General features: G+C 43.7%; 1 protein-coding gene across 3 annotated transcripts in view; it reads left to right on the top strand.

The window, feature by feature from the left end:
- Reln (reelin) overlaps positions 1 to 21,743 on the top strand; it is a 426,015-nt gene that overhangs the window by 284,732 nt on the left and 119,540 nt on the right. For all 3 annotated transcript variants that reach the window (XM_075956443.1, XM_075956444.1, XM_075956442.1), the window contains exons 18-20: positions 936 to 1,169; positions 1,848 to 2,009; positions 8,616 to 8,852. In XM_075956443.1, coding sequence (XP_075812558.1) covers positions 936 to 1,169; positions 1,848 to 2,009; positions 8,616 to 8,852 — 633 coding nt within the window. The remainder of the gene's footprint in view (positions 1 to 935; positions 1,170 to 1,847; positions 2,010 to 8,615; positions 8,853 to 21,743) is intronic.

The following is a 21,743-nucleotide window of genomic DNA, read 5'->3' as shown; positions in this document are numbered from 1 at the left end:
CTATGATGAAGTTACTCATTGCTAAAAGATGGGTAACGGTCTAGGGAGAGAAGAGGGATGAGGTCTGTCTCCACAGAGAGCAAAAATGTCACCAGGTCATTAACAAATCCGCACACACCACTCCCGCCACCACCATCACCACAACCCCCGCCTTCTAGGCAGGAAAGCGTGTATTTCCCCTCCTCCATTGAGAAGAGGCGTCCACATGTTTGACATTTCTGGTTCTCTTAGCCCTTCTCTGTGAGTACAAGGACCTCTGTGCCCCCAACAGACCACCTGGTATAAAAGCACACATTGAGCAGTCGGGCACCTGGAGGAAGCTGCTCTTCTTCCTGAGCCACTGCTAAATTGGGAGCCATGGAGCAGCAACCGCTCCACCGAGTGCTTGCATCTAGGTCAAAGGTGCACGGCTTCCCTAGTTTCCAGCCTAGGTGTGAGGTGCTTAAAGAAAGACCTGTTTCCAAAGCCTGAAAATACGTAAAAGAATCCCTCTTGGAATGTTACATTTATCTTTATTCTTGGAGGAAACCCATTCTAGATATTTTGTTAGGCGTGTTTCATGTTGTTTCATCAAGTTTATGAGCAATATAAATAAAACCATCGGTGCTTACAGAGATTTTTAAGTCGTCAGTGCGTGCAGATTTTTTTGGCTCATTTTGGATGAGCGCTGACATTGGTCAGAGGTAAACGCTGAGCTGTTTGAATCGTAGCTTTTTACAGTAGGGCCTTCAGAGATTAAATTCTCCTGTAGTATGTCACACTTCAGAGTCAGGTCCTCCAAAGACCATCAAGGCTGTGTGCCGTTCACTCCTGCCCTGGTCTCTGGACCCAAACATACAGAGTAAGCTCAGGAGCGTCCAAAGGATGGACTGGCAAGCTCAGTGGACTCTGAAGGGACTGCACCGTAAAACTCACGTCCCTATCATTTCTTTCAGGTGCGACCCAGGATTTTCCGGCCCAGCCTGTGAGATGGCATCCCAGACATTCCCCATGTTTATTTCCGAAAGCTTTGGCAGCTCCAGGCTCTCCTCTTACCATAACTTTTACTCTATCCGCGGTGCTGAAGTCAGCTTTGGTTGTGGTGTCTTAGCCAGCGGGAAGGCCCTGGTCTTCAACAAAGATGGGCGGAGGCAGCTGATCACGTCTTTCCTGGACAGCTCACAGTCCCGGTGAGTGTGGTGGGCTAGAACACGCAGAGAGCGTGTGGGCGAGGGTGGATGATTTTCAGCTGTGCTCTTTTTCTCTTTTACTAGACAGATATGTCTTCTAATCTTTAAATAGGCTGCGAGGATCCTTAGCTGATTGAGAATTAATTTGCTCTAGTTTTTGATAAACCAGAAGACTCTGGGTTACTAACGACCGACAGCTTTTTTAAAAACTATGAGATGTTCGCATCAAAACTGTGTTCCTAAGCCAAAGGCTGGTTAATTATTCATGTGGTTTGTTTATTTGACAGCTTGCAGGGGCTGATTAGATTTACTCTACACCGCCCCTTCCCCCAGTGCCTGATAAATAATGCAGGAAAGGAATGATTGGCATTTCAAGTCTATGTACACAGGCACATAATACATAAACAGGCATGAAAATAGCTCTATGTTATGGATACGTACACGCGCACACGGGCACACATACACACACACACACACACACACATATATATATATAATACTTGCACATCTTCACTCATTTATACATCTTACGGTATAATTACTTATACTTTATAAAACAATGACTGTAAGCCTACAGCTTTGGGGAAGTTCATTTGAAAGTGCTTGAATTTATTTGAAAACAAAAGTTTATCAGTAAGAGTGTGTCTGTGTTGACTAACTATGAGCGGCTCGTTGTAGGTTTCTGCAGTTCACGCTGCGCCTGGGGAGCAGGTCTGTTCTGAGCACGTGCAAGGCCCCCGACCAGCCTGGGGAAGGAGTCCTACTACACTATTCTTACGACAATGGGATAACCTGGAAACTTCTGGAACACTACTCCTACCTCAGCTACCACGAGCCCAGGTATGTCAGAACGTGTCCGTGTAGTATTTCCCTCCTAGGGGGACTCACAGTTCAGTCTTACAGTTTTGCAGAGGGCCAGATCATATAAGATTCTAAAAAAATAAAAAATAAAAATAATAAAAAAAAAGCCAGGTGGTGGTGCACGCCTTTAATCCCAGCACTCAGGAGGCAGAGGCAGGCGGATCTCTGTGAGTTTGAGACCAGCCTGGTCTACAGAGCTAGTTCCAGGACAGGCTCCAAAGCTACAGAGAAACCCTGTCTTGAAAAACAAAAAAAATCTATATATTCTTCTGTTGAAATGAACAATTGGTAAACCATATTGTTCAATCTATGTGTCCCACTTATTTCGATACTTCAAAGAAATGTATTGTTATATTTTGAGATGTACGTCTAAGGAAACCACTTTGATATTTAGGAAAGGAATGCAGCCAATACTGTTATCATGTAAGCTATTAGAGATAAGTTTTATATGACGCTCATTCGCAACCACGGTTAAAAATATTTGATAAGATTTTGCCAAATTACATATAAACATTATAATAACTTATTAAATCTGATATCCGATGTGTTTTGAGTTTTTCACACAGTAAAATTACGCAGTGAGCACAAATTAATCTTTCTGGCATGCACTGAGTCCGTGAGGATGGCATGTTTGAAGGAGGAAATAAAACCCCTTCCTCTGGCCATTTCTACTTCTCTCTGCTTTTGCCTGTTCACGGCTATGCACACCTATGCTATGCACAGGGGTTCAACCTTCGGTGTTGACAGAATGGTGCCCACAAACATTTCAGAGACGCTCTGTCCTGTTAGAACACACACGGGGCTTCTCCATGAAAGTCCTTCCGAAGGAACAAAGGGAGAGAAGGAAGGGAAATCTCAAAATAAGGTATCAGCGTACAAACCATCAGGGGTGAAGGCTGTGTCTCCCCCGCAGTCCTGTATGGAGAGTTAGCACTGTTGCCCCTCCAGGAGGTACCTTTCCCCTGGTTCATGAGGAGGCAGGCTTCCGTCCTCGGGGTGTGCCCTGGCACTCTAGACCGATAATGCATGCTACATGTTTTATAATTTTGCCGGGGGCCACTCCCAATTTTAATCATTGGCAAATAATATGAGAACTTTGTGCATAAAGTGAAGTAGCGTGTGACAGACAATTACTCACTATTTTGATCTAAATTTTACACATTATAACAAAATTTAAGTGTCCCAGCTATGTTGGATGCTTTCTTTGTACATGTAAAAATGTACAGCTTTATCCCTCAGAGATACACATGTCCTATAGAAAAGTCCCAGGGACTCCCCATGGTTAATATGAACCAATAAGTTAAATAAAAAACAACATGAGAAAATCATGAAGAAAATATCTTCATCCTAAGTGTACTTGGCGAACGCCCAACTTTTTTTCTGGCAAGGATGGACAGCTTCAAAGTTTGGTAATCCATCTGTCTAATGAATTTCATTAATCTTTGTTGATATGAAAAATAGTGACATCTTCAATGTGCTGCTGCAAAGGTGGCTTTAATCTCATCCGCCATGTGACAGTGACATTCTTCTAAGCAGAATCAAGGCGGCCCTTCAGGGTTAGGGATGTGTGTGGTTTGAAAGATGGAGATCACAGTAAGGGCTTCCTTTTTTGGAAGAATGTGGTGATGTCGGCAAAACACACAATTTCCGCATATGAGCATCTGACCGTAAGACTCTCCCTCTTCCTCCCCCTCACAAATATTAATAAAAGCTGACATGGCAGAAATGGAAGCTGATATATTCCAAGTGCTAAATTATATTCTTCATAATAAATAATACAAACCGTGAAGATTTTTCATAGGATTAAATATATCTTGATGCCCTTAGCCATTTAGTCTGCTTTATTCATTGTAAATTACCTCCTGTAAAGTGCTGTGAATTCTATATTATCTCTTAATGTCACGGTTGTTCAGAAATGAAGTATGAGCGGTGTGTTGATCTTCTAGCTGGCTCACCACCATCACTAAAGGACGGTTTCAGAAAATTTGTCTGTGTTTCATTCAAATATTAAAAGAACTGCTTATGTATAAAATCTGAAATCTCATAATATATCTAGTCTGAATGACCATCTTGTGAACTAACTTGTGCTTTTATAAGTATAAATTTCATAATTCTGTTAAACCTTAAACTTGTTTCCCCTTTTGTTCTTACTTGTAAGTATTTTCATACTCTAAAATTGCTTTAAAAATCAAATCTTGGCCAATTTTTATGCCTTGATTATTTATTGTGTTTGATCCCTTATTTCAAGTTACCCAATTCTGTAATTTATATAGTTATCAAACTTTAAAAAAATTAATTTCTTGGCCAGGTAGTGATGGTACATGCCTTTAATCCCAGATTTTGGGAGGCAGAGGCAGGTGGATCTCTGTGAGTTCAAGGCCAGGTTGGTGTATGGAGTGAGTTCCAGGATAGCCAGGGCTACACAGAGAAACCTTGTTTCAAAGAAAAAGAAAATTCATGCAGCCTGGGGAGGTAGCTCAGTGGATACAAGTTTGAATCCCAACACCCACATAAAAACTGGTCAACTATGGCAGAAAACCGTAATTCCAATGCTTGCAAAGCAAAACTTGAATTGCCTGGATCAATCTGTCTTCCTAGACTAGTAGAACTCAACTCCAGGTTCAGCTAGAGACTGCCTCGACAAATAAAATGACAATTTATCAATCAAGGAAAACACCCAACATGAACTTCAGGCTTCCACACACATGTGAGTTCATCTGTACACATATACAAACACACACACACTCACACACACACACCAGCCAATAAGAAAAAAGAAAATAAAGAAAAATCATATAACACCCATCTACAAAGGAATGATTGAAGCAAAAGGTTAACTTAAGTCTCTATTCCCACCAAGTAGTATTCTAATCAAAGTTTTCATAGCTATTCCTACCAGCTAGTCTAATGTGCAAAGCGCCAGGATGTCATTAAAATCTCCCACCCTCTTGTCAGAAGTTATGTGGAGTAGAAGACCAAGGAGCTAGGACCAAGGTTTCTAGATCTGCCAGTCATTTAGTGTCTGTTTGGTGTCCCTCTTCCTTTGTGTTCACATCCCTGTCGACATTCCCTGGGGATGCTTTGTGTGTTGGAGGTTTGTGTCGTCTCCATGTGTGAACAAGTGATTTACATACTGACATACGGATGAAAGAGAGACAAAAAGGTTCCTAGTCCTTGCCATGGGATGTTTTGATCCTAAATTGACATGTGCAGATGCTGAGACCCATAAGACACATCAAACAGCCTTTACTTTGGATGCAGAGTAATTAGCCATTAGGTTGACAGCACAGAGACCCTGACCCAAGAGACTAACACAGACCAAGGGTCTAACTGCAGACCAAGAGTCTAAGTGCAGACCAAGGGTCTAACTACAGACCAAGAGTCTAACTATACACCAAGGGTCTAACTGTACACCAAGGGTCTAACTGCAGACCAAGGCTCTAACTGTACACCAAGGGTCTAACTGTACACCAAGGGTCTAACTGTACACCAAGGGTCTAACTGTAGACCAAGGGTCTAACTGCAGACCAAGAGTCTAACTATACACCAAGGGTCTAACTGCAGACCAAGAGTCTAACTACACACCAAGGGTCTAACTGCAGACCAAGAGTCTAACTATACACCAAGGGTCTAACTACAGTCCAAGAGTCTAGCTGTAGACCAAGAGTCTAACTGTACACCAAGAGTCTAACTGTACACCAAGAGTCTAACTGTACACCAAGGTTCTAACTACAGTCCAAGAGTCTAACTGTACACCAAGAGTCTAACTGCAGACCAAGAGTCTAACTGTACACCAAGGGTCTTACACAGACCAAGGGTCTAACTGTACACCAAGGTTCTAACTACAGTCCAAGAGTCTAGCTGTAGACCAAGAGTCTAACTGTACACCAAGGGTCTAACTGTAGACCAAGGGTCTAACTGCAGACCAAGAGTCTAGCTGTAGACCAAGGGTCTAACTGTACACCAAGGGTCTAACACAGACCAAGGGTCTAACTGTACACCAAGGGTCTAACTGTAGTCCCAGAGTCTAACTGTAGACCAAGGGTCTAACTGCAGACCAGGAGTCTAACTGTACACCAAGGGTCTAACTGTACACCAAGGGTCTAACTGCAGACCAGGAGTCTAACTGTACACCAAGGGTCTAACTGTACACCAAGGGTCTAACACAGACCAAGGGTCTAACTGTACACCAAGGGTCTAACTGTACACCAAGGGTCTAACACAGACCAAGGGTCTAACTGTACACCAAGGGTCTAACTGTACACCAAGGGTCTAACTGTACACCAAGGGTCTAACACAGACCAAGGGTCTAACTGTACACCAAGGGTCTAACTGTAGTCCCAGAGTCTAACTGTAGACCAAGGGTCTAACTGCAGACCAGGAGTCTAACTGTACACCAAGGGTCTAACTGTAGACCAAGGGTCTAACTGAAGATCGAGAGTCTCCACTCCTCCGTTATGAAAATATTGATATCTTTAACTATTGTTACATATATACACATAAAATATTCTATTTTTAGCTACTTTATATCTGTTCATCAGGGAGATTAGTTGCATTTTTAATTATTAAAATAAAAACTATTTTTTCATAGTATGATGCTAATTAAACCAAATTATTTAATCAGTGTCTGATGTTTGCATTATTGAACCAGTTGGAATATAGTTCAATTGTTTAGTTTCATTATGCCTATTATGAATAAATATGCCTGTAAAATAAATATTAATAGAAAAATAAAAGTGAAAGCTATCAATAATCTTTAACTTAACTGTTTACTTATATTAATTGTCATCTAATCAATTATATTAATAATATATCTAATTAATTATATTAAAAAGAAGTTTATCAGATTATGGCAACTATTTTAAAATCATAGATGTATTTAAATATGTCTTTGTAGTTTACATTTTATAAATTTATGTTTTTTAAATTTATGCTACTCTGTTTCTATATTGATTTTGTTTTATTATTTTTTATTTTATTACTTTAAAAAATACCAATGCAAATTCCCATTTCCTCCCCTACTCCCACTCCTTCCACATACCCTCTCCCAACCTCCCTCCAATTCTGAGAGAGGACAATGCACCCCGCTCTGTGGAAAGACCAAGGCTCTTGCTACTACATCAAGGTGGAGCAAGGTATACATCCAAAGAGACTAGAATCCCAAAAAGCCAGTACATGCAGTAGAGATAAATCCCAGTGCCATTGTCATTGGCCCCTCAGTCAGCCCCAACTGTCAACCACATTCAGAGGGACCAGTTTGATCCCATGCTCGTTCACTCCCAGTCCAGCTGGATTTGGTGGGCTCCCATTAGCTCAGGCACACTGTCTCAGTGGGTGAACCCCTCATGGTCTTGACTTTCTTGCTCATACCCTTCCTTCCACTCTTCAGCTGGACCTGGGGAGCTCAGTCCAGTGCTCCAATGTGGGTCTGATGGAGGAAGGACAGAGATGAGAGCAAGGAAAAAAATACCTTGATTGAGGGAGCCATTTGGGGGTTAGCAAGAAACCTGGCTCTAGAAAAATTCCCAGGAATGCACAAGGATGACCCCAGCTAAGACCCTAAGCATTATTTTTTAAAAATGTGTTTTCTCACGTTTTAGACAATTCCACCTGGTTGTCACTGTCCATATAACCAGTAGTGGCGCTCAGTCCTCTCCCCGCATATTCCTATAAAAGCTGTAAAGGGAAAATGATAGTAATTTTCAGCAGATGAACCACATTTCCAGACTATCGTTTTAATATATTATGCATGAAAAAAAATGAAGCGCAGTCTAATTCCTCAGTAAAGCTAACCTGGGATAATGAAATCTTAAATACTTCAAGTTATCCACATAGTCACTTGGCAGAAGAGGGAGTTGCGGTGTGCCTTTACTCGCTGGAAAAAACCCTCCTGAGACCCTGCAGCACCGCTCTTGGAGTCCGGCTGCATTGTGGGAGAGGAACTCTTGCTTTTTTTTTTTTTTAACTCTTGCTTTTTGTGTCTCACCTGTGTGTGGATGTGAGCAGCCTGGGGCTGTGATTTGTGGAGCTTTGACACCAACGTCATCGCGAGGCAATTAAAGCGCGGTTCCTGCTACTGTGTGCAATAATTGCTCCTCGAAGTTAGATATTGTTCTTAATCTCCACCACTGTCGCCGCGTTGGGGCACAGCCAGTGACCTGTGTCCACACTGGCTAACTCGGAGGACCAAGAGAGCAGTTTGCTCCCCTCTGCCTCACACCTGTGGCGTGGAACAGGCTACTCAAACGACCACTTTGTCCCTTTGACACCTGTGTTTAATGGAGTCAGCTTCCTTGAGAACCCATGAATGAAAACACAATCACATTTTTTTTGATACAATTTGAAGACGCTGTTAGAAAAGTGCATCAAACCAGGTATCTCAGAAGAATGTACATGGTTGAATCATTGTTATGCCATAGTTTGGTGGGGGTCCAACTATCCTAATTGTTTTAGTATATCCAATCTTGGAGATTAGAGTTTTAAATAATTCAATTTATTTGACTACTTATTTGGCTTGGAAGTCGGGTTTGTAGTATAAATATTTAAGACAGCAAGAGACCTGAATTCTAACTTTTTTCCCTTCAGGATAATCTCTGTAGAATTACCAGATGACGCGAGACAGTTTGGGATCCAGTTCAGATGGTGGCAACCCTACCACTCTTCCCAAGGAGAAGACGTCTGGGCCATCGACGAGATTGTCATGGCCTCTGTCCTGTTCGACAGCATCAGTCTTGACTTTACCAATCTGGTGGAGGTCACTCAGTCTCTGGGATTCTACCTTGGGAACGTTCAGCCGTACTGCGGTCATGACTGGACACTTTGGTAAGGATCCTTGTTACAATTTACGTTAGTAAGCAGAATGCATGGATAAACTTTGAGTCCATTCTGTGCTTAGTCTGTTCAGAAATACTGATGGAACGTGGTACATTTAAAAAAAATTGGTACTGGTAGTGGAGAGATTGCTCAGAGGTTAAGAGCGCTGGCTGTTCTTTCAGAGGTCATGAGTTCAATTCCCAGCACCCACCTGGTAAAACAGAACCATCTATAGTGATATCTGATGCCCTCTTCTGGAATGCGGATATACATGTAGACAGAGTGCACGTATACATAAAATACATTAGTGACTGGTTTGTTAATATTCATGCAAGGAGTTTTGTTTACATGACATCATATGTAAAGTTCAAGAAGCTTATCATGCAGATTGATTAACTTACGTGTTCCTTTAATACCTTTTTTCAAATAATATTGGCTTATCTAGTTGGTGACATTGGTGGAGGTTCAATATTGGGGAAATCATAATTAAGATAGTTATTTTTAGATTCTCCTTCCAATGGTCACTTAACAGATCTAAGTATATAACAAACAGTAAGTAAATAATTTTAAATATAATTCGTACTTCATTAAGACCACTAAGGATGATCCAGTGGTAACTAACAAGTACAAGGAGCTAATGACTTAGCAGGGAGGCCCCACTGGCCCTCAGAAGAGACTGCCTTAGAGCCTGCTAAAGCACGCAGAGCTAAGTCCTAGCCCTTGAGAGCGGGGAGCACGGGGATCAAGTTCAAGACCATCCTCAGCTGTGTACAAGGGGTTCCGGGCCAGCCTAGGCTGCTTACATAAGATGGGGCAAGGGCTTCAGAGACAGTTTCCCTTTGAGAATCTGAGAAGGCAGACATGATGTGTCTCACCAACTGGCAAGTAGAAAAACAAGGAAATCCCAGCCATATGGAAATCCACAGGAAGAGAAATCCGGCTACTGATAATTCTATAGAAAAGGATGCCAAGATAAGAATGACAGAGGCATGTTCAAGGATCAGAAGGAAAGATGGTGGTGGTGGTGGAACACACATGTTGAGAAGACGAACATGTGTCAAGAACAGAAGCCAACTATGTTCAGAGACATTAGAGTGTCTTCTAGATCTTAAGAGATTTCCAGATTAAGACTTGTGTCTAAATGATCCCACAGCCTTCACTATTATGCCCACTGTCCATTTCTAGGTTCCTTTTAAACTCTAAGCATGAGCAAGGAACGACTTCCCAAGAGACTTTTAATTTCTATTGAGTCATGATCAGGCCCGTTTAATTTCCTCCTAATCATTGCTGTTGCCTCTAGAGAGTGTGCCATAAATGACCCATCAGGAACCTTATCATAATTAGAGGTAAGTTTTACACGCCATTGCACAGAGAATTACCTTTGATTGGGGCTGCGCGTGTGCAGTCACGTCTCACCCAGCGGGCTGAAATTCTAGCGTGAAAATGGCAGCTAATGGAAAGGAAGTACAGCTGTTCACTTTTGCTCGAAGCGTGTCAGACTAGACACAAGGAAATGTCTGCTCAAACAACTAGAGACAGTTCACCATGTTCTAGTTGATAGCCTCGGATGCTTGTGTGTGAGGTGTGTGTGTGTGTGTGTGTGTGTGTGTGTGATTCCCAAGCCTATAGCTCCAAAAGCTCAAATAAAATAAAAGAGGAAAAGAGGAAGATAGGAGATACAGACTAAAATGAGATTTGTTAGAAGTTTCTGCTTTTGAAGTTTGAGTGGCCTGAACTAAGAGTGATTTGGATTAGTCACGTACCACAAACGACATCTCCCAAGATTGTGTAGTAAGATTTTTTCAGCACTTAGCTGTAACAAAGAGTCGTATCAAGAATGCAAGTCCTATATCTTGTTTATTTTCATGAAAACTTAACATCTGCTCAGATAAACTCCAGAGTTGCTGAGCGTTTTAACTTAACGTTTGAGTTGAATGCAAGCAAACTGCATTTTAATGTCTGGGCTTTGAACAGATCCTGTGAACAATACCCTTTCACACAAGTCTGATGAATAGTCTCAACCCACCGCAGCCTTCATTTGTGGAGATTCATTTACTTTATGAAAATACAATCACAGTAATTCTAGAAAACCAGAAGAAAATACAAATAATCGTGCTCACCCAGTGGGCACCCTGAGCGGCCCTGTAGGAGTTTTATTAACCACAGCTTGTGAGCAATCAGCTTGACTTTCTGCTGTTCTCTAAAACAAACCGGAGTTGTCTTGGCCGTGAGACATCAGAGGAGACACTGTCGGTGGTAATGAGACCGGAAAAACACATTAACAATTTTTAAAAAGACATGAAAAAAAAATGCTTACTGCTCATTAAATTGAAGCAACATGGATGCTCTCAAAATGCCCCCATTTTCCTAGTCAGTGAGTTAAAATAAAACTCTTCTTAATGACGCTGTCTCTATGTTCTGCTATGGAGGAAGACGTTGTCTCAAATGGGATGCAAACTTGTTTGGCCATGTTTTTCAGAAACACTTGTTACAATATAGAAATTAGAGACATGATATTGCAAACTGTGTATTATTCCCCCGCCTCACTAGTCCTTAACAGGAACAGTCATTTTTTCATGTAGCATCTTGGCAGCGTGTTATCTTATTAAGTAAAAATTCTTTAAATGTATTTGAAAGCATGGCCTCTACCCTGTGATGACCTCGTTCCTCTCGGGGGAAATGTGGACATGGCCTGCACTGAAAGACTGGTGTTAGATTAATGATTGTTGGCTCTTCCCAGCTGTGTGTTCATTTAGTTCTCATTTCAGACCCGTGACTGTCCATGAGCGTGGACTGTTGTTACCAAGGCGGTTCTCCAGGGAATGCTTGGACAATCGCTTTTTCATTAGAACTATAGTTAATATGCTGTGAATCACTTAGAGTACGCCATGCTAAAGCACTTTTTTTCCCAGTAGGGAAAGACATTGCTTCTGACTCTTGGCAATGCTTTCCTTCTATTCATTGAATCTGTATCCGTTTTAGATTTTTAAAATAATTTTGAAATATCTTATAAATGTAATGGTATATATTATTTATATTTTGATAAATAAATCTTGCCTGAAGACCAGAGGCAAAGCTAAAGACAGTAGAGGTCAGACCGGGTGGCTCACACCCTTAATCCCAGGATTTTGGAGACAGAGGCAGGTGGATCTCTATGAGTTCAAGGCCAGCCTGGTCTACACAAGATCAAAGCAGAAATAAATCCAGGTGGTGGTGCCTCACCTTTAATCCCAGCGCTAGGGAGCCGCCCTGGATCCCTAAATAGGGGGAGAGAGAGGCTTAGTCTGCTTAGAATGCAGTCGGCCTGCTTTGGTAGAGGTAAGATGTCTCTAGTGGCTTGGCTATTTTGCTTTTCTGGGTTGAACCTCAATTTCTGTCTCTGGGTTTTTATTGTTCATGCTACATATAAATATTTTTTTTAAAACAGGTTTTCAGTTGAAATAGAATCACATCACATTTACCCTTCCTCTCTCCCTCCCAGGCCCTCCTGTTGCCCTCTCTCAAACCCTTCTCGGGGCCCTGCTGGAGTTGATAACTTCTTTTTCTTTTATTATTATTGTTACTTACATATATTGAATGTATATGTGTGTGTGTGTGTGTGTGTACAAATATATAAATATAAGCTGCTGGGGTTGTGTGTGCGTGCACGCGTGTGTGTGTGTGTGTGTGTGTGTGTGTGTGTGAGTGTGTGTGTGTGTGTACAGCTTCAGGGCTGACTACTCTGCATTGGACAGCCAATAAAGGAGTTCATGCCTGGAAAGGCTAACTCTCCTTCTCCCAGAGTCACAGGTTACCTGGAGAATTTTGTTTAGGGGACCCCATGAAAATCCCCCCTACATTAGCATTTCCATTAATAATGCCATTGTTCTGGCCCTGCTTATGTAGGCATTCCCAGGGGAGACGGTGTGTTCTGGCTCTTGCAGTCTTTCCATCCTCTCCTCCGAGATGTTCCCCGGGGTCACAGATGAAGGAGCCATAGACGTACCTGTTGGAGCTAGACCCCCCATGAGCTGTTGATCCCTGCACTGTGTGTCCTCGTGGTTCTCTGGGGTAGTCTCTGTTTTTGTGGCAGCTTCTTTGGTGAGAGGTGTGTACTCCGCTTACCTGTGGTGTGGTTAAGATGTTGACTTAGCATGTAGTAAGGAATTATTCCGGTCTAGCAAAGTGATGGTTGTGGAATCTTTTCCAGAGTCCCTGACGGCCATCGCCCCAAAGCCGGCTAGGTTCCTAGTCCCTGGCACGATTTCCCTCCTGTTGAGTGGGCGTTACGTCCAGCTAGACAGCTGTTGGTTGCCTCTTGACATTTGACTAGCACTTACTGCACTCTCTTTGCCATCTGGTCCTTTCTGTGGCCCTTAGGTGTTGCAGCTGGGCAGAACAGTTTCCACCCTTTGGCAACTTGAGTAGTGCTTTCCAGACCCGTGGGAGCCGGACCACTGGTCGGAACTCCCTCCCTGCCATCCCATTCCCCACTTCCTATCACCTGCTCCCTAGCACTCCCATCCTAAGAGGCCCTGACAACAGCACACCTGCAGGACAAAGATGGAGAAACTACTGTGGCTGGTGACGATTAAAGCAAACATTAGCCTGAGATAAGGAAATCTGTCCTTTGCAGATCGTTGATGGCATTTAAAGAAAAGAAGATTTAATTAAAAAGAAGAATTAAGACTGTGTGTGACTTATGGAAATGTTGAAAGAGACACCTACGTACTTCATAGGCATGAAAGATCCAAGTGTACTCGGTCTTCATTGTGTGTAACGGCATAAATGAACGCAAGCAAATTGTAAAGAATATATACACAGCTTTAATGGGGAAATTAGACTTACATTATCACGGTTTTCCCGCGGAGAACAGGAAGCAGGAAGGGGCGCGCGCACACGTGCTCGGGCTCCCACTCGCCCAATTTATAAGTAAACATTCGCCCGAGGCAAGCCCGCCCCTTAAGGGGCTGGCTTAACCCTACATCGTGACTATTGTTTTATTTATTTCTAATTGAAGCGTTCTTATTCTTTAAATAAGTACATCGTGAGCTCTTGTTATGTTAGGTTTAGGTTTTAGAAAGAGAAATTTTTAACATTTGATTGGAAAAGAATGAAAGACCAACAGGAAGGAATTAAAATTAAGGTAGGAATGGCGGAAGCTACGGGGGGGGGGGAGGGGCGGCACTGTGTGTTGGTTGATATGAGAGGACACCCTTGGAAACTCAGCTTTCCCATGAGCACCTGGTAGCACCGTCACCCCTGAAAACTGGAGATCTAAGATAACAGCTTTAGGATGGGTAGGTGGTCCCATTCAAAGGAACCGACAAGTAACACGTATGTTCAGGACACCCAAAACTTTATTACCATCTCGTGGGAGAGCTCTATTAGTATGGACAAGACTTGTGTATTTATTGAAAGCAAGAACCACAGGGGCAAAACTCCAGGGCTGAAGAGGATGCTAGCTACCTATCTGTCTCATAAATTGAATGAGGTCCATTGAGCAGGCCTAGGAGTGTGCATTTGTATGCCAAGACACTTAGCATGTTGAGGTAGGAAATTTGCTTGGGGCCACGAATTCTCGCAGGGTTAGGAAATATCGTGAAACCTGATCTCAGAAGAAGAAAAGACAAAAAAGATTAGAGAGATGATTCAGAGGTTAAGAGCACTTGCGGATCTTCCAAAAGACCCGGATTAGGTTCTCAGCACCCATGGTGGTGACTCATCCCCTCGAGTTTCTGCCATCCTGCTCTGGTCTCAATGGGAGCCTGCACACACGTGCACATACACACAGAGAGACATGCGCATACACACAGAGAGAGACATGCACATACACACAGAGAGACATGCGCATACACAGAGAGACATGCGCATACACACAGAGAGACGTGTGCATACACACAGAGAGACATGCACACAGAGAGACATGCGCATACACACAGAGAGACATGCGCATACACACAGAGAGACATGCGCATACACACAGAGAGACATGCACACAGAGAGACATGCGCATACACACAGAGAGACATGCGCATACACAGAGAGACATGCGCATACACACAGAGAGACATGCATACACACAGAGAGACATGCGCATACACACAGAGAGACATGCGCATACACACAGAGAGACATGTGCATACACACACAGAGACATGCGCATACACACAGAGAGACATGCGCATACACACACAGAGACATGCGCATACACACAGAGAGACATGCGCATACACACACAGAGACATGCGCATACACACAGAGAGACATGCGCATACACACAGAGACATGCGCATACACACAGAGAGACATGCGCATACACACACAGAGAGACATGCGCATACACACAGAGAGACATGCGCATACACACAGAGACATGCGCATACACACAGAGAGACATGCGCATACACACAGAGACATGCGCATACACACAGAGAGACATGCGCATACACACAGAGAGACATGCGCATACACACAGAGAGACATGCGCATACACACAGAGAGACATGCACATCAGTAGAAGCAAAAATAAATGTTTTAATACAAATAAGTAGGGCTGGGGATGTACAGCTCAGTGGAAGAGCATTTGCCCACCATGCGTAAGACCCTGAGTTTAACCTCTAATCTTACAGTAAGTGTTTTTACAGCATCTGCAATGGATAAACAAATAACAATGCCTTTGCCATGACCATTCACAGAGAGAAAAACCAGTAATTTATTATTATATAATAATCATGTACTATCTGCAGAATGGAATAATAATTGAAATTCTTAGATATGTATGTGAGAGACTAACTTACTGTTGAATCATTCCTAGTCTTTAAGAACCTTCTAGAAATAACAATGACTTGTAGCCTGGATAAACAGCAAGATTTTCCCCGCTGACCTAGAGAGCCACCAACAGAGCTGTTTGTGCAAACTAGTCCTCATGGATGTGTAGGAAAGTCAGACCAGAGGGAGACACACACAGACAGACAGAGAGAGAATTGGACACATAGCTCAGAAGCATCGGATCATACATTCTTATAAATGACATCTACATCTCATTTTTTTATCTTCATTATTTTTAAATGTGTTTACTGGAAGTTGAGTCTTTCCCACAGAAAAATTTCCCTTCCTTTATTCCATTGTGTTGGTCTGTATAAGACTAATCAAAGAGAGGGCTTGTCACTAATGTAGGACTGTGTTGTTGGTAAACATGGACAAAGGAGAGGTCTCATCGGGACTTAGCTGAGACTTTAAGCACCCCTGATTCCTCGGGTTATAAGGAAACTAGTACTGAGGATCCTTTGTGGAGTTGCCACAAGTAAAGGAAGACTTTGGACGTCCCCGCTCCAGTATTCTCTGAACAGTGTGTGTGGCCCAACACAGCTAGGGAAAAGAGAATGTCAGGGCTCCTTCGTGTATTTCCTCCTCTCCTCGAGGCTGCGCCCTCAGCCAGGGCAGGCAGACCAGCGCAGTCCTTTCTGAAATGAAGAGAATGTCAGGGCTCTCTCGTGTATTTCCTCCTCTCCTCCAGGCTGCGCCCTCAGCAGGGCAGGCAGACCAGCGCAGTCCTTTCTGAAATGAAGCGCATGGAGACAGTGAGGAACTGGGAGTGTGCTGACAGGAAAGTGTGTTAAAGGGTTAAATGTGGACCTGGGAAGTTGATGTCCATGCCAATTGGCTCTCGGATGTTCGTACGCTAGACTGAAATAAACACCTAGTCGAACCAACTCACGAAGAGTTTACCCTATCGCTTTCCCAGTTGTTTTCAACGCGTACATCCTGATAGTCTGGACCACTCTTAGTTAGTATTGCATACGCATGCACATATATTCTCCATCCTAGGACCTATGCTCAGGAGTGAGAAAGTGGTAGTGTCTGCATGATTCTTCCGGGGCAAACCTGGGGGAACCCCCAAAGAAGCTTCAGGAAAATGATGAACACTCCTCATTTCTTTATTACTGCTCAGAACTAAGACATTTCCCACATACTATAGATAAATCTGTAGTGGAAAAAGGTCCTCCAACACTTACTAATCTAAAGGCTCATTACCCAAATATATTAATACCACACACACACACCACACACACACACACACAAATAAAGGATTTACACTGAGGGTTAGAAGAAACTACCTGCCCTCGTCCATCAGACATCTCCTCTCTGGGAACACAAGCCATCACCTGCCTTCCTCTGCTACAGTTTACTCCAACTGCTGAACATTTCCTTCAGAAGATGCTGTGAGACGGGAAGGAGGAAGGAAGGAAGGAAGGAAGGAAGGAAGGAAGGAAGGAAGGAAGGAAGGAAGGAAGGAAGGAAGGAAGGAAGTCTCACAGACTAAAAAATGACCAACGACTTCGAAACCATTTTATGCCAACTAGTCTGTAGCTTTGAAAATGAGTGAGATTATCTAGAAGCTGGGTGAGCTGTCCTTAGACCCCAGGAGACACAGGAGGGTGAGTGGCCACAGATGGGACGTGGAACAACTAAAGGAGGCGAGAAGAGTCCCTTCCTGTGGCTCCAGTCTTCCCACAGCATCTGCTGTAAGTTCCTGCGACTTGTTCAGAAGAGAGTGTCATGTGACCACAGCCGCTGTTTACACTGACTGTCAGCCTTTCTCTCTCTGGAGTCCTGACCCCCCTTCTTCTGTCTTCTGTAATCTGAAGTTATCCTGTCCTTCTGGTGAAGGAGGTAATGCTAAAGTTTGTGCTCGGTAGTTTTCAAAGAGAAGTCCTTCTCCCTAAAAGCTCATTAAACAGCAGCCAAGTAGCTCGAGCTATGCTTCTTATTGTCTGGAGTGTGTCTCCAGCTTAGCGTAAGAGTCTGTTCCTGGCTTTAAGAACTGTAGAGAAATTTCCACACTGAGAGAGAGAGAGAGAGAGAGAGAGAGAGAGAGAGAGAGAGCGAGCATAGGAATGAAGACACTGTGGAATGAAAACTTCATTTACTTCCTCCTGAAATATGAAGACGAGAAAAGAAAAGCAGGTGCTTAGGACAAAATGCCTTTAAAAAAAAAGCCTGAAGCAGGTGCTAGGAACACTTGTACCCCAAAATAGCTTTAATTGCCAAAATAACCCTGAAATCTCAACGAGACAAACAAGGAGGGGGAGTTAGCCACTGAGAAACCCGCAGACTTCGCAAATGGCCCATTGAATGTGACAAAATGCATTCTGAAAAGATCTTCCAGGTTTGCTCTAATGAAATCAGCTTTTTTAAATGTCAAAAATAAATATAATGTTCAGAAATATCCTGCTTAGATAACAAGCCCAGTTTTGAGAAGCTGGTTGGGAGACTGTAGTGAAGAAGCCAGAAGTATTAACAAACCAGTTCGCTGTATGATGATGGCATCTTAAGCCAACGTGTTTAACACTCGGTGATGTAAGTCACACATACACACACCGCTGCTGGAGCCTTAAACACGAATGAACTGTGAACTTCTCAAGGAAAGGATGTGGTGTTAGAGCTGGGAGGGCAGGATCTTGGCAACCCATGGTCTTCCTAGAGACAATGACAGCGGCACTGTGGTGGGAAGGGAAGGATGTAGACAGAAAGGGCCACCACTCACTGTAGACCACAGAGAGGTGGCCCCCGCACACCATAGACCACAGAGGTGGCCACTGCATACCACAGACCACAGAGAGGCGACTACCACACACCACGAACCACAGAGGTGGTCCCCGCATACCACAGACCACAGAGAGGTGGCCCTGCATAACCACAGACCACAAAGAGGTGACTACCACACACCATGGACCACAGAGGTGGCCACTGCACACCACAGACCACAGGGAAGTGACCCTCACACACCATGAACCACAGAGATGCCCCCCCCCCCGCATACCGTGGACCACAGAGAGGTGGCTGTCATGCAAAACTTGCCAGAATTACAAAGGAAATTTATAATTTCCACATTTCAGTGTGTTTTTAATACCAATGCTTTGCTTTCAAAGTCACACAAAAGAAGTGAGGCCCTAGATAAATAATATAAAGAGGTAACGAACAGGCAAAGCTTTTGAAAATTATATTCTACAAGTAAAAAGTGCTGTGCCTCTTTCAAGGGGCCATTGGGCATTTGCTGGTTATGAACTGGGATCAGAGTCAATTTCAACAGACACCAGTAATATATGACACCAGAAGTGAGGGCCATAGGGTCAAATGTTCTGCAGCTTAAAGTATTTACCCATGTGTTTAGAAGAGGAAAAACAGAAAGTTTTTTTGCTTTGTTTGCGAGTTAAAACTTGTAATATCAAGCTAGGAGCAGGGTGGTACTGCTGGCATAGTTGGCATACCGTACATCCTCGATGTGTGGAGAACGCTTTCAAATCAACAAGGGAAAGGTTTACTCTACTTCCGAGCCATGGGAAAATAAACAAAACCTACCGTGGCCCCACACAGATACAGATATCTATTTCATGTCCTTCCTAATCAAAACTGTAGCTTCACAGCAGACATAAAGTGGCTGGGAAGGAAGCTACTGTCCACCCTGCGATGGCACAGTCAGCACCAGCCATTACTGATGGAGGACAGCCCGGTGGTGGGAACTGGTTTAGTAAGCGGTTCTAATCCTAGGAATTTATCCCAGGGACTATGGACAAGTGCACAAAGGCCCACACAAATGCATATTATATAAGCATCGGTTATAATGGTGAGAGATGGAACTACTTTGCCAAGCAGCTGCTTTCACTGACAATTACAATGCTTTGCCCATGTATCTCTCTCTCTCTCTCTCTCTCTCTCTCTCTCTCTCTCTCTCTGTGTGTGTGTGTGTGTGTGTGTGTGTGTGTGTGTGTGTGTAAATCTAAGGCAAAGATTTCTGGAAATATGTGTGGCAAGATATAAACAGTGGCCACCTCCCCACCACAGAATTGCAGCCACTAGGGTGCATCTGCTTTGCATTATAATAATGTATAGTGAACATTATTTCAACAGCTGAGTTCAAAGGCGACCTTTAATCCCTCAATATCCACAATGTTATCTGTCAAATCAAGTAAGTATCTCTTTGGTGGTTGTAAGATTAGAGACAAAAGGATGGATGGTACCAAGATTCATTCACTTACATCTCCTGCGATGGACTGGAATATGCAACAAGAATTTTAAAAAAAAAAAAGGAAGAGAGAGAGAGAGAGAGAGAGAGAGAGAGAGAGAGAGAGAGAGAGAGAAAGAGAGGTGTTCAGTGTTCTGTCATTTCTCTGCAGGGTAAAAAAGCAGAATATTGTCTATGTTTCTAAGAAATAGAAATAATGCTGCCATCTCCCGCCATGATATAGCAATGGGAGTTCAGCCATATCGACTTCCTAAGCACAAATGTTGTCCAAAGTGACTCATCCCTTGGGCGACTCGGAACCCAGCCTAGATTTTCTTCTCCCTTTCTTTGGCTGAAAACATCTACATTTCAGATGCAGAAGTCTCTCCCACCCCCAGAGATGGAAAACACACTCTGAAAAGAAGCACCAAAGTCACCAAAACCTCGTCTGAGTTGAGTACTAATTTAGATAACTGTAGTTTTGTAAAAGCCTTCCTGTGCCCTCATTCCCACACTGACATGGCATGGTGGGAAGTCTTCGACTGGACGGGCTTCCTGTCATACTGCTACTGGCTTCTTATCGGCTGTGTAGCCCTGGGTCAACTCAACCTCTCTGTTTCTCTGTTCTTCCCAGCTAAGGTTCCAGATGGTCTTGACTCAAAGGTCAGATGAGATCATCTAGCTCTTAGGAACCCAAAGCATCACACGTAGGTTGCTTTTGCAAGATTCCAGTACAGTTCTGCATCTTAGGGGTTGCTTAGGTGAGTGAGGTAGGAGCTCCTTCCTCCCCTGTGGAAAAGGCTTCCAATCTGATCCTGAAGACAGGTCACCTGCTATCCCCAAGAGGCAAGGTGGGCAGACGCAAGGAGCTCCACCACAAAGGAAGGGCTGACCTGTGGCGATTCAGTTACGTTAGGGTGTTATCCTTTGACAGTTGTTACAGAGCACCTGAAAGTTCTCCTGGGTGTGCAGGTGCAAGGAGGTAGCCCTGTCCAGTGGAGAGAGACATCCCCGGTCTCTCATTAAGTCTTGTAAGCAGATACAGTCACTTTTGAAAGGCTGTTTATTTTGAGATGCGTTTGCAACGTCATGAATGAAGCCAGCACCCTGATTTCCAGTGTACTCTGTCCCCAGAATTTCTCCCCAAAATGCCAACATGGGTTCTTCTTTACATTTTAGTGCTTGCAACAGAAGCAGTTAAGTTCATTTTTGCCTTTATGAACAAATCTTGACTTCAACATGCAGCAAAGAGGAGAAGTTATGTAAATGAGAGGACTCAGCCCATCAAATTCTCTTCCTCTCAAACCCAGAAGGAATAAGGACACACCGGAGGGGAGGGGCAGCAGACAAGTACCTTGGCTTCTGCTGATCTTGCAGGAGGCAGAAACGGTCACATGACTAGGAACGGGCTAGCGTTTAAAGTGTGGCTATCTGTACTCTTCTCCTGTTTTGTTTCCAGTTGAGGCATCAGGACAGATCCCATTCAGTGAAGTCGGCGGGTGCGTAGGCTAGAAATGCGTTCGGTTCTAGGTTACAACAAAAACAAGATTGACTGTCGCAGAAACAAAAGTCAAGGCACTGATTTGACCTTGACGACGAGCAGTCCTGGGGTAGACAACCCGGGCTGGGGAGCCCGTAGAGCGACCAAGGCTGCTGGAGTCGCGTACTCTCTACCCTCTGTGTGCTTCATCTCAGCAGGAAGGACTCCATCCACAGGTCTCCACCAGATGAAAATTCCAGGCTAGAAAGGAAGTCTGCTGGAGCAACAGGGAAGGGGTATGACAGGCTATTCCGTCTCTGGAAGGAGTTGGGTGAGGGGAAACTGTGATCAATTCCTCTTGCCTCTAATAGGTGAGGACACCCTAGTGCACACACTGTGACCACGGCTGGAAGGTGGGGGCGGGGGAGAAAGG

The sequence above is a fragment of the Microtus pennsylvanicus genome, chromosome 22, assembly GCF_037038515.1.
Source record: "Microtus pennsylvanicus isolate mMicPen1 chromosome 22, mMicPen1.hap1, whole genome shotgun sequence".
NCBI lineage: Eukaryota > Metazoa > Chordata > Mammalia > Rodentia > Cricetidae > Microtus > Microtus pennsylvanicus.
Note: the sequence above shows the minus strand (reverse complement) of the source record. Positions and strands in the feature narration are given on the sequence as shown.